Below are 12,697 nucleotides of genomic sequence, written 5' to 3'. Positions count from 1 at the left end.
TTCAAAAAAGTGAAAAAAGTGTAAAAAAACGAACAAAACGCCTATATGAAACCTTCAGAGGAAAGATTTGAAAATACTGATCAAGCTCAGCTAAATTGTTGTTTTTTCTTACTAGCCGCAGTTGTTTTAATAATTAGGATTGAGATCTGGAGATAAAAAAAGATTGATGGTTTGCTAGAGCTGTCGGTCAAAAGCGCTAACTTTTCATCTGAGTTTTTAAACAGGTTCCCGTTTTAGAGATCGAAGCTAGAATCGGATGACAATCGAGGCACTCTCATATCGTATGCGAGGATCTCTCGACAGTTGGGTTCAATGCTGGCTTACTTGACAGTTGGGGTGCTGTTAAACACAGTCAAGTACGGAGGCACATTCTGCTCATTCGAAGGAACAGTCGAGTCTTTTCTCTTTTTCATGGAAAACGTTTTACATGAAATTGAATTTCAATCGGGATAAACTCAAGAGATTGCCCTTGTTCAGACCTAAACTCACGAAGAGTCCCAGCCCCACCCACAATCTATTTCATGGCCAAAAAACTATATATCAGAACAGGACAATTTTTAATCATGCAATTTATCAGCCATTATGCTCATCTTTTTTCAATCACAATTTTGAACACATTGAATTTTAGATAGTCCGGTAAGACTTAAACTAAGTTTTGCGGCTGGATTTTAGTAAAACCCAAATTGAATGCTCGATTTTAAGTGACCCAATTTTTATGCTCGGTTTTAGCGAGACCCATATCTCGATTCAAAGAAGTCTTTGAATGAGTCTGTCTGTCTATTTGCACCAAAGAATGTTATTGCTCTGATGCTCACAAGGTAGCCAGCAAGTATACTCTTTCCCTGAAATGCATGGAAAAATTGGATTGAGTAGTGGTGAGATCCAAAAAAAAATTAGAGAAGAGGACTCTAAACTGTAAAATAAATTGTCAACTCTAGTGCCATTTAACAAGTTCATGTGGATTCCCCTTTCGTTCACTCTGGTTGGGATAATGTATGCGTGTCTCTTCACAAATGAGAAGGACGTTGACAAGGAGAAGGAGAGGGTTGAGGTCAGGAGAAAACTGGGAGAAGTGTGGCAACTGTTCCACAGCTGGCACTACCTCAAGTTGCTCATATTTGCTGTGTTCTCCTGCTCAATGTGGTCTATTAAGGTTAGAACCAATCAAGGCTAGAATTTGTTACTTCTCTCTCATTACAAGCGCGCGTTGACTTCGGCACAAATTCCACTTTTGTATCTTAATACATTGTATAAGTGGATTCGACTTACTTATTTCTAATTCTTATTCTTTCAATTGGTCTGTAAGAGGAAAGTGTCTGTGTCGCCACCTCCTTACGTCCATTTTCCGGACGTTCGTCTGTTTTTCGATGTGTCCAGATTATCCAATTTTTCAACACGCGACTCCCCCTCTTGTGTTTATATATGTTCTGGGCATAGTTAATTTCGTCTTGAATCTCAGCCTGGGTTGTGTCAAAAGGACATCAGTTTCTCTTCAATGAGAAATCAGGTTGCCTTACTCTCCTGCCGAATAATCTATGTTCCCTTCCAACTCTACAGGCTCAATAAATAAATAAAGCTCAACATCTTGCTACGGCACAGCACTAATCGCGATACATAGCTTCATTCTTTGACAGGACCAAATACAAGAACCAAACCGATAAAAGAAAGCCAAGATTTTTGAGATTTGAGATCGATTTTATTCATCAGATAATTGTTATTTTTCAGTCTCCGGCCCTGCTCAAGATCCAAATTCATTGGGCACAGGTGGAACCCATCACATCCAGTTTCATCCACATAGCGAGTGGGGCCATTTCCAGTGGAGGAATGCTGCTGTACTTGAAGTACTTCCTCAGTTCCAACTGGAGAGTCATTCTGGCTATTGTCAGCATGCTAGAGGTGTTCGCGGAACTACCAGGTACATACCGTAACATGTCAATTAAGCCGATGTTGTTATATGCCTTCTCTTTCCTTTGATTTTCAATTGACTAATGAAAGTTCCAGCATTAACGTTGGAGTAGTAGAGATGGCACAATCAGCTCCAAAGCTACAAAAAATAGAGGATGTCTAAAACAAGGCTTTAAATTACTAAAAATTTAAAGACAAAAAATTGTCCGAAGAAACGCCAATTAGACTTTTCAAAAGCTTGTTTTCGGACAAGAATTAATCACCCATTGAACACAACTTCCAAGAACAAAACCAAGTCTCTAAACCAAGTCTCTAAAACCAAGACTCCAAGTCTTCAACATTTGAAAGATTATTTTTTCTGGTGCTGGAATGAAAGATTCATGTGTTAATCAGTGATTTATTCTTTGAAAATAAGCCTGTTCAATTTAGATTGACTTGCAGGGCAAAAACAATGGCCTTAGCCCAGAAAATTTTATATAAACTTCGCGAACCATATCAAAAATAAGCATAATTGGTAAAAAGAAATAATATTTTGTTTGACGAGGTAGAAAAATAAGTCATGAACTAGAGTTCAAAAAATTTAAAGACCTTACTATCAGCATTCCTATAAGAACAATTTTTGACAGTAACTAAATCATGAACTAATACAAGGATGCTCGTTAATGTCCGTTCGCATATGACGTTCCGACCCAGCTCATCTACACTTTTGACTTAATTGTAAACCAAATGAAGAGATAATAAAAACAGATGTTTGAGTTTGAAAAGACGTTTCAAAACCTGACTACTTATTGAATTACATACTGCCATGCCTCATTACAGCGATGACGAGATCTTTCATTGAAAATACTACGAGAAAAAAAAAACAAACAACAAAAGAAGCGAAAACAAAATTTTCATGGCAAAAACTAAGTATCTAGATTTGAACGCACCTATTGACAACGCCAAAATGCAATCGTATAAAACCTTAACTGCACAAATTTTTTTTGTCCATATTCTACAGCAGATGGAAATTTTCCTTAATGAGACTAGGTAACAAAATCGACAAAAGGAAATAATAAGGCGAAATTGAAAAATTAATCAACTTTTTTTATTTCAATTAATTTCTAAAGTCTTAAAAATCATTAGCTTTTAAAGAAATAATTCTTAATAAATTTACTAAAAATTCATCATGAGAACAATAGAACCTGTCGTTGGTTAGATTAAACCATAGGAACGGACTACAGAAGCAGAAAAATTCAAAAAACTAAATAATTTGCGAAACCACACATTATTGAAGCCATTAAAATCATTAGCTATTATCTGAATGCTATAATTTCTTCCTTCCTTTTTTATTCATACTAATGCAACTAAAATTATACTGAAAAATTAAATGCGTGCATTTGGGTCACATTTGAAAATCATTGGGATCTGTTATTACGCGAAGAAGAAAAAAGAAGAGAAAAATAAACACAAGTACACCACTAAAACTTTTATTTAAACGCATATTGTCCACAAACAAAACATCAGTTACGACTGGAAATTCACTGGAAATTTAAATTTTCTGATTACAAGAAATTGAATGAGACCTGTCAATGATGAGAATAAGCTACAAGTTGACGAAAAAAACAACAAAAACTGAAAAGGTTAAACGATCATTGAAAATGTATAATATCATAAAATTTGAGACTCTTTGCTATAAAATGACTGCCTCCGGTAACATCAATCCTTGAATACACAATTACAAGTTTTTGAGACCGGTCAGCATTTTACGCCTCCTAAGGATTTTAAAAAATAGGCAAAAACTACTAATTCAAAAAAAATGAGTGAGAAAACTGTCGAAGCCTTTAAAAGATAACTTTTCGGTAAAGCATAAGATTTTTTTTTCAAAATGATTTCAAAATATCAATAAACAAGAACAAATACATCAAAACCACAAATTGTCTTAGAAAACCGTTAATATCAACGCCATTAAACTCAATTGCTTTCAACGAAAGTCATTAAAAGCGCTCGATGGGAGCATAAGAGCTATGATAAGACATTACAATAAGTCACTGACTAAGAAAAAAAGAACAAATAAAGGCAAATACCAAAATTTCAGCAGAAAAGTGCGAGAAGAAACCCTTTAAACAATAAGCTTTTTTGAAATTTTTATCTATGATCCATTGAACGTCTTTTCTAAACCAATTAAACCTAACACTAATAGGCTAATGTGATGAAATTTCAGAAGAACCAAAAACAAATCCAAAAACTTTCTAAATGTCCAAAAAAAATCGTGCATCGATTTTATCAAACCATTAGTTAGAAGAGAAAGCTGCAAATTAGCTTATTTGTGTTGAAGTAGGAAATAAAAGTTCCGGTAATTAATGAGACGTTCGTACAGTTCATTTTAAGTTTACGGCTGGTTTATGTTCAAAAATTTTTTCAAAAAATATTTTTTGAAGCCTTAACAGCAATTTAATTCAATAGCTTTCAACAGAAGTCAACAAATACGCTCAGTCATGACTCGATAGAAGGAAAAAGATGTTTGTCAACCATGGGGAATTAATAAGATATCACAATAAGTCTTATTACTATGAGAACAAAAACAAATACAGAAACCAATAAATCTTTAGGAAAGTTCGAGAAGAAAGTGTCACATCCACTTAAATCATATCCTTTTGTCTGACAATTCTGTCTATGCTCCATTTAACGCCTTCTCAAAACCAATGGGAGCTCTCAATATTACGATAATGTGATAAGATTTCAACAGGACCCAAAAATACAAAAATATCCAAAAATTTGATTTTTTTTGTATTCTTGTGGCATCGAAGCCATAAAACCAGGAGTTAGAAAAAAAAACAGTAACCAAAATAGTTTAGATTGCTTTCGAAAAAAGGAACGGTTCATGGTCATTACTGAGAATTTCTTACAAAACATGAAAAAATGTTTGAAATTGGTTAATGTTCAAAATTTTTTTTTGAAAAACAATTTTTGAAGTCTTAACAGCAATTTATTTCAATAGCTTTCAACAGATGTTAACAAAAACGCTCAGTCATGACTCGATAGAAGAAAAAAGATGTTTGTCAACCATGGGGAATTAATAAGATATCACAATAAGTCTTATTACTATGAGAACAAAAACAAATACAGAAACCAATAAATCTTTAGGAAAGTTCGAGAAGAAAGTGTCACATCCACTTAAATCATATCCTTTTGTCTGACAATTCTGTCTATGCTCCATTTAACGCCTTCTCAAAACCAATGGGAGCTCTCAATATTACGATAATGTGATAAGATTTCAACAGGACCCAAAAATACAAAAATATCCAAAAATTTGATTTTTTTTGTATTCTTGTGGCATCGAAGCCATAAAACCAGGAGTTAGAAAAAAAACAGTAACCAAAATAGTTTAGATTGCTTTCGAAAAAAGGAACGGTTCATGGTCATTACTGAGAATTTCTTACAAAACATGAAAAAATGTTTGAAATTGGTTAATGTTCAAAATTTTTTTTTTGAAAAACAATTTTTGAAGTCTTAACAGCAATTTATTTCAATAGCTTTCAACAGATGTTAACAAAAACGCTCAGTCATGACTCGATAGAAGGAAAAAGATGTTTGTCAACCATGGGGAATTAATAAGATATCACAATAAGTCTTATTACTATGAGAACAAAAACAAATACAGAAACCAATAAATCTTTAGGAAAGTTCGAGAAGAAAGTGTCACATCCACTTAAATCATATCCTTTTGTCTGACAATTCTGTCAATGCTCCATTTAATGCCTTCTCAAAACCAATGGGAGCTCTCAATATTACGATAATGTGATAAGATTTCAACAGGACCCAAAAATACAAAAATATCCAAAAATTTGATTTTTTTTGTATTCTTGTGGCATCGAAGCCATAAAACCAGGAGTTAGAAAAAAAACAGTAACCAAAATAGTTTAGATTGCTTTCGAAAAAAGGAACGGTTCATGGTCATTACTGAGAATTTCTTACAAAACATGAAAAAATGTTTGAAATTGGTTAATGTTCAAAATTTTTTTTTGAAAAACAATTTTTGAAGTCTTAACAGCAATTTATTTCAATAGCTTTCAACAGATGTTAACAAAAACGCTCAGTCATGACTCGATAGAAGGAAAAAGATGTTTGCCAACCATGGCTAATCAATCAGATATCACAATAAGTACTATGACAATGAAAGTAACAACAAATACAGGCAAAAACCTAAAAATCAGTAGAAAGTGCAAAAAGAAAGTGTCGAAGCCATTTAAACCATAAGTTTTTCTCTGAAAATTGTATCTATGATCCATTGAACGTCTTACCAAAACCAACGGGAGCTATCCAAATTAGGATAATCTGATAAAATTTCAAAAGGATTCAAATATACGAAAATATCCAAAAATTTTAAAATTGTTTTTGAAATCTTGTGACATCGAAGCCATAAAACCAATAGTTAGAAGATAAAACCACTAACCAGATTATTTTGATTGCAGTGGAAAGGATGGGGATCCTGTCAGTACTGAGGCTGACTTACAAATTACAGAAATAGGTTTATGTTCGATTAATGTTTAAAAAATTTTCGAAAAGTTATATATAAAGTCTTAATTAGCCATTAGCTGTCCAATCAAAGCACCAAATAGCTTCAATAATGCTCATTACAAAATTCATTGCAGTTTTAGTCAACGATTCTAAAACACAGGGCTCCAAAAGTTCAGTGACCTCAAAAAGAAAATCAAAATTTCATTAAAAACTACAAAAGCTCAGAGTCGAAGCCATAAAAAAATGTGCAATTCCTTGAAAACGTGTTTGTTGTTCATTAGGTGTCATTTTACTGTAAATCAGGTTTATCATTAACCAAACATTGATATAAAAAGTGACAACTCTCTATGTGACCTAAAAAATATGAAGTTTTCTAAAAAAAAACAGCTCTCAAATAGAATTCGATTTTTTTTATATTAAACTTCCCTATGAGACCAGAACTACTCTTTTTATCACCTTTCCTGTATTGGGAATACGAAATTTATTCTTTTTGTGGGGCGAAATGTAACTTTGAATGAAAAAAAAATCTTTTTAGTTTCGAATTTTACAATGGACGAGCTTTTTAATGATACCCCTCACATTTCTCTACGATGAATATATCGATCGGCCAAAATTGACTGGACAAAAAAAACCATTTGAGTATATAGTTCCTTCCCCCACAAGTGGGGTTGGAACAAAAAACATCGCTACATCACAAACAACAAAAGTGAAAACAAACAATGAATTAAACAATATTTTCTTTACATTTTTAACAAGGCTCTAAAGGTTATAAGCTCCAAAAAAGTTCATCCTGTCAAAACCATTCTAAAAAGTCATACTCATATTAAGGGATTTAAAATAGTGAACACAACTTTTGCATAAAACAAACAAGAAGATGTAACGCGGTAAAGACACGTGTCAAAAACCGATTTTTAACAATGGCTCGAGAAAAAACGCTGTTAAAGTCGTTGAAACACACAACTACAATCTCAAATAGGTAACACCTATTAAAAAATTAATCATTAGAAAACCTATGTTCGCTTTTTGATGACATTTAAAACACAACAAAACAACGGCAACATCAAACAAATAATGCAGGCTACGGTCAATTTCTCCCAACAATTTTTGAAAACAAAGGGTGTCTCAGCCCAGAAAACAGTTTCCAACAAAAATAAAAGTATGAACAAGAACGAAATGAGCTTCTAATTTCAGAGCAAATGAGTTCGGCGATTAATTAGACCAACCGAAGAAACAGCACAAACAACAACAACAACAACGGGGAGAAATCCAAAACGTGACTTCTACTCCGTGATGACAACAAATAAAGTCAAAGTCGGTGATACCGATAGATATTAATGAAACAGATGTGCCTTTAGCTCAATAGTTTACCAAATGGGTCGCTCAAAAATACATCCACGCGATGGAGCAACAAAAACTACAATAACAGTGAGCAAAAAAGTTCATTTGTAAACAAGTGTTGACGAAGTCCTTAAAACCATTCAATTAAAAATAAAATCGATGACAGCTCAAACCTGCTTCATTATAGAGCGAATGAGAGCTATCACTAACGATATTATATGACAGAGCAACCAAAATAACTAAAAAATCGACCAATCTAAAATTGTCAAAAATCATAGGAACGGAACGTTGGAAAGGAACGTTGGTGGCTTCAAATGTTATTTTTACCTTTAGAAAACGGAACCACTAATTTTGATTTTTAACATTGTACTAATTTTGTTTATATAATTTTAAACTTGTAATATTTAACCCCTGGGTTATATTTTCAACTTACTTGTTTAAAAAAAATCATTTTCTGAAGTGTAAAGTCGTTAGTGCTTAACTTATTAAAACCGTTAGATTGAATGTAAATAAATAATCTGAAGTAGGCTTCATTAGACAATGAGATCTTTCATTGACGAGACTCAGTGAAAGAACAACATAAACAACAAGAAAACTGTCAAACTTTTAAACAATCGCAACTCTGCATCTTCAGAAAACATGCGCGGCAGTTAAAAAAATTGTACTGTTTCGAAACAATTAGCTGTACCTAGCAGTCCAATATAATTTGTAATTGCATTTTGCTGGAACAGAGAATACATTGGTTCCTTAAGGTCAGTTTTTAATTTTGTGATAAAAGTTGCAAAGTAAAGATTTTTAATATATTAAAACATTCTGCTGTTCATCTAGTTTCTTTTTTGTTAAATCATAAAAAAGAATGATGTATGCATACAGAAGTAATGTCTTGAGATTTTGTTTCCATTTTCAATAAGATTTAGAACATTTTTAACGATTGGGCATAGTTTTTTTTCTGGCAAGTTTTACGAGATTACTAATCTTCTGCCGGAATCATGCAAGGTTACCACTTTTCTTTGAAAAATTCTGGCAGAATTTTGCAACATAACCATATGGCCTCGTCTGGGGTTCTTTATGAAAAAGAGACTCGACTATTTTGTATTCTTGGAAAGATTTTGATTTGACCCTTGAGAAGATATAGGCTTGATTTTAACTCTGATCCTCAGGAGTCTCTACTTGCACGAAGAAACGCTGCTAAAAGGAAAAACTTGAGGAACAAGACTAGGGGTTATTGAAGCTACCCAGCTTGGGGGTTTCATGGCCAGTTAGTGTAGTACCCATTCACTTGCTCCACCTAGCATCTAACCCTTTCGCGTGTATATTTCGAATATCTTCCTGTCGAGCAGTCCGTGTCAAACTATTGCAGCACAATAGGTATGCAAGTTAGGAGATATTTATCGAGTGCTGGTCTAACGAGAGAGTTTTTGCACCTTTTCAGACTTCTTTAAAAACGGTACTTTAAATCCTCGAATTTGGAATTGGTTATGTTTGCAGTGGTGACTGTAACAATCTTCGGTTTCATCCGTGATCAGTACTTCTGGTTTGTGGACGATCTCTTCTACTCTGTCACTCGCTTCTGGTTCACATACGTCATGGAACTCATCATTGTCGAGTATGCCCCAAATGGAATTGAAGGAATCACTTATGCACTGGTCAGTGGGGGGGGGGGGGTGGGATTTGAGAGGGGTGATTTTTGCATTGGATTATTAAAAATTTCCTACCGTCATTGTTGACGGGGGGTGGGGGGAGATTTCCTACCGTCATTGCGCAATTCCACAGGTATATCCAAATTACCTGTGGATTTGCGCAATGTTATTGCACTGACTCTGCATATTTTTTTTCGAATTGGCTAGGTGAAACTGATGACAACCCTAGGATAATCTAGAATTGGTCGATAACCGAGTGGAGGACCGAGATTTAGGTCAGAATTCCAAAGTAACTTTAACAAGAGTCGCAAGATTGCTCAAAACACGCACCTCGCAAGATTTAAAATCTTGCACTGCAAAGGAATATCTGGCACTGTAGAATCTAGTCCGACTGACATCTGGAATTTTTAAAAGATTTTTAGTGCACTTGAGTGTTGAATATTTTCCACCCTAGTTGAGACCTGGAATTACTAAAAGAATGTCCTCGACAGATTTAAGGTATGAAAAGACTGTCCTCGACAGATATTGGGTATGAAAAGAATTTGTCTGGACCTAATATGATGTCCTGTACTTTGGCTGGAACTAAAACAACCGTCCTAGATTTTGGCTGGAAATAAACCATACGTCCTGGAATTTAGCTGGACAAAAAAACGTGTTCTGGAAAATAGACATTATCTACAATAAATTGTCTATATGTTGCAGTTAAAAGTGCATTTTTAACTGCAACATATAGACACTTTCTTGTAGACCTGAATTTTTCTAAATATTAAAGACAGAATTTTTAATAGGTCTGGTCAATTTGCACAGTCGGAGAGTCAATCGGTGCTGCAATATCAAACTTGGTAATGAGTCCTTTTTGCCTAACAGATGACAACCGATACATCCGAGACTTCACCAGAGACCAATATGCGGCCTGGTACAGCTATATTATAACAGTTATCATCCACTTAGCCTCCTTGGGTGCGGTGTTCTTGGTACCCAGTCAAAAAGTTCAGGCCCAACAATGGAAAAATAGCAGTGAGAAATCATCGGAACTTTCTATGAGTTCATTGCGAGCAAAAATGTTTGTGGCGTTCTGTATATTCGGCTTAGTGGGATCTTCGGCTTTGAATGTGATGACAATGTTTGAGTCTACAAGGTGTCTGATGATTGCAGGTGGACCAGGTTGTTCACAGGGTGATCAAATGGCAGAAAGATCTAACTGTATCATGTATTAATAAATGACAATTAAATTTCTGTTAAAATACAGTTGAAATAATATAGTGTGAAAATAAATTCTCTATCAAATTTGATGAAAAAGCTTCAAATTGTTTTTTATTAAAATCATGCTACAACAAACAATTGAAAATAATTGTTTATTTTTAACTCAGGGCAATGCCGAAATGTTGTATGCGAAAAGAGAGGATTAGTTTAGCCACTACAGATAGTTCACCTGTTTTCAACTAATTCATTATATACAACAGTACCAATAGTAATGATAATAAAAAAATAAACATACACGGTGGATTGCCGGAAAACAGTCGTCATTGATTCCCATAACCCCGATTGGGATTGAAAGAACAGGAAATGGAAAAAATGACTTGTGTACAAAGATATTGTAAAGTGTGAATTATTTTGATTTCACTCTGTAGTTGAACAAACTCCTGTTTCTTAATGAAGGGATACAAGGTCTAGTACTAATGCTAAAAGATGGTAACTAAGATTTAAAAGAACAAATTTCATTTAGCGAGCATCTAAAATTGAGCTAATCTCGATTTCATTTTTATGAATACGTTTATTTTTGAATGCTTGGCTTTGAGCATTATGAGAGCAGAAAAAAATTGCCTAGAGAATTTTAAAAAAAATTTGGGCAAAATGTTGAACAAGCTGTGAAGTACTGTGCAGCAAAAAAAAATTGTTTGACAGAGTTAAAAAAAGCTTATCAGGACAACTCCTGAATTACAATCCGAGCAAATGAAATAATTAAAGAACTGATAGCCAATACTTCTACAGTACTCTCAAACTGCGCCAAAGTCAACAAAACCCATGACCCTAAATGGACAAAATCGAAAAAATTTTACAAATTATATAAATTTTTTTAAAATGTTCTGAGATCTAATGTTCTTAGAATAACTAACAATAACAACATTGAGAACCAGAAAATTTGGCTATACGAATCGTTAGAATGAGTACAAAGTTCATCCACCATTTGGGAAGCAATGAGAGTGAAAGCAAAAAAGAAGCGTAGACTGAAGAAGTCAAAGGAGAAAAATAACATAAATTTCCCTAGCCTAAACATACCGTAAATTCTTAGAAGTAAAATACAATTGAGCAGTTCTAATAGCTGACAAATGGACAATAGAGGGAAAACAATGGAAAGATTGACAAATTTGATTAGAAATTTCAAAAACAAACGGTATCTTACTCAAGGAAAACGTTAGCTATAAACTGCAGCAATAGAGTGATCAAATTTATGTCGCACTAGAAAACTGTTGTTTTTGAGAAAGATAACGCACAACTGGAAAAACAAAGAAAATTGCTAAATAAAAAATGATTATCTACTTTTTCAAAGAAAGTGTCATATTCTTTAAAACGACGGCTATGAACTCAAGCAACTGATTAATTGCCTATGTTACTTATCGTTAGCCGATTAAATCCTTCAAATGTGAGAATAAACGTGAGAATAAAACAACAATAATACCAACATCATCGCTGAAGCACAAAAACTCTTTAACACTTTTTGAAAACATATAGGTTAAAGATCACAAAAAGAAATAGCTATGGGCTGAAACACTTTTTTGGATTTACTAAATTTTCATTATAAACCAATGAGACCAGACATTGATAAAATTAATTGATAAAAACGGCAATCAGTACAAAAAACTATATCAAAATTCGACAATTCACTATTATTTTTTGGAAAGCTCTCACAGTGAGCACGGTATACGAACTGAAACATTTGATTTGATTTATTTAGATAAATTAAGCTTCTTTAGCAAACCATAGGTCCTTTCATTGATGAGATGAAGCGTTAAAAAATTAAATTGGAAACTAAAATTCGCAAAACTTGAATATTTCATATAATTTCTTTAAAACATTTAGTGTCAACGTGATAGCAAAAACGGCAAATCATGTCAACCATATCATATCAAATCATATAAAAGTGAAATCATTAGCCTTGAAATGAAACAATTGAATCAAATAACTTTGAAACCGCATTAGCAACCAATGAGGCCTGTACATAATGAGATTAATTGAGAAGAGACAATAAAAAACCTTAAAACTCAAAAATTCAAAATTAATTTTTGAAGAAATATAGCGTTCAATTTTTTTTT

At 33.5% G+C, this 12,697-nt stretch overlaps 1 protein-coding gene across 2 annotated transcripts in view; it reads left to right on the top strand.

The window, feature by feature from the left end:
• LOC142338467 (uncharacterized) overlaps positions 1–10,734 on the top strand; it is a 43,491-nt gene extending 32,757 nt beyond the window's left edge. For both annotated transcript variants that reach the window (XM_075388235.1, XM_075388236.1), the window contains 5 exons: positions 238–385; positions 939–1,153; positions 1,726–1,915; positions 9,232–9,389; positions 10,172–10,734. In XM_075388235.1, the coding sequence (XP_075244350.1) occupies positions 238–385; positions 939–1,153; positions 1,726–1,915; positions 9,232–9,389; positions 10,172–10,600 (1,140 nt within the window). In that variant the 3' untranslated portion in view covers positions 10,601–10,734. The remainder of the gene's footprint in view (positions 1–237; positions 386–938; positions 1,154–1,725; positions 1,916–9,231; positions 9,390–10,171) is intronic.
• The last annotated feature ends 1,963 nt before the right edge of the window (positions 10,735–12,697 follow it).

This window comes from Convolutriloba macropyga, chromosome 4 (assembly GCF_964194025.1).
Source record: "Convolutriloba macropyga chromosome 4, txConMacr16.3, whole genome shotgun sequence".
Classification (NCBI taxonomy): Eukaryota; Metazoa; Xenacoelomorpha; order Acoela; family Convolutidae; genus Convolutriloba; species Convolutriloba macropyga.
The sequence above is the reverse complement of the archived record's forward strand: the minus strand, read 5'-3'. Positions and strand labels throughout refer to the sequence as shown.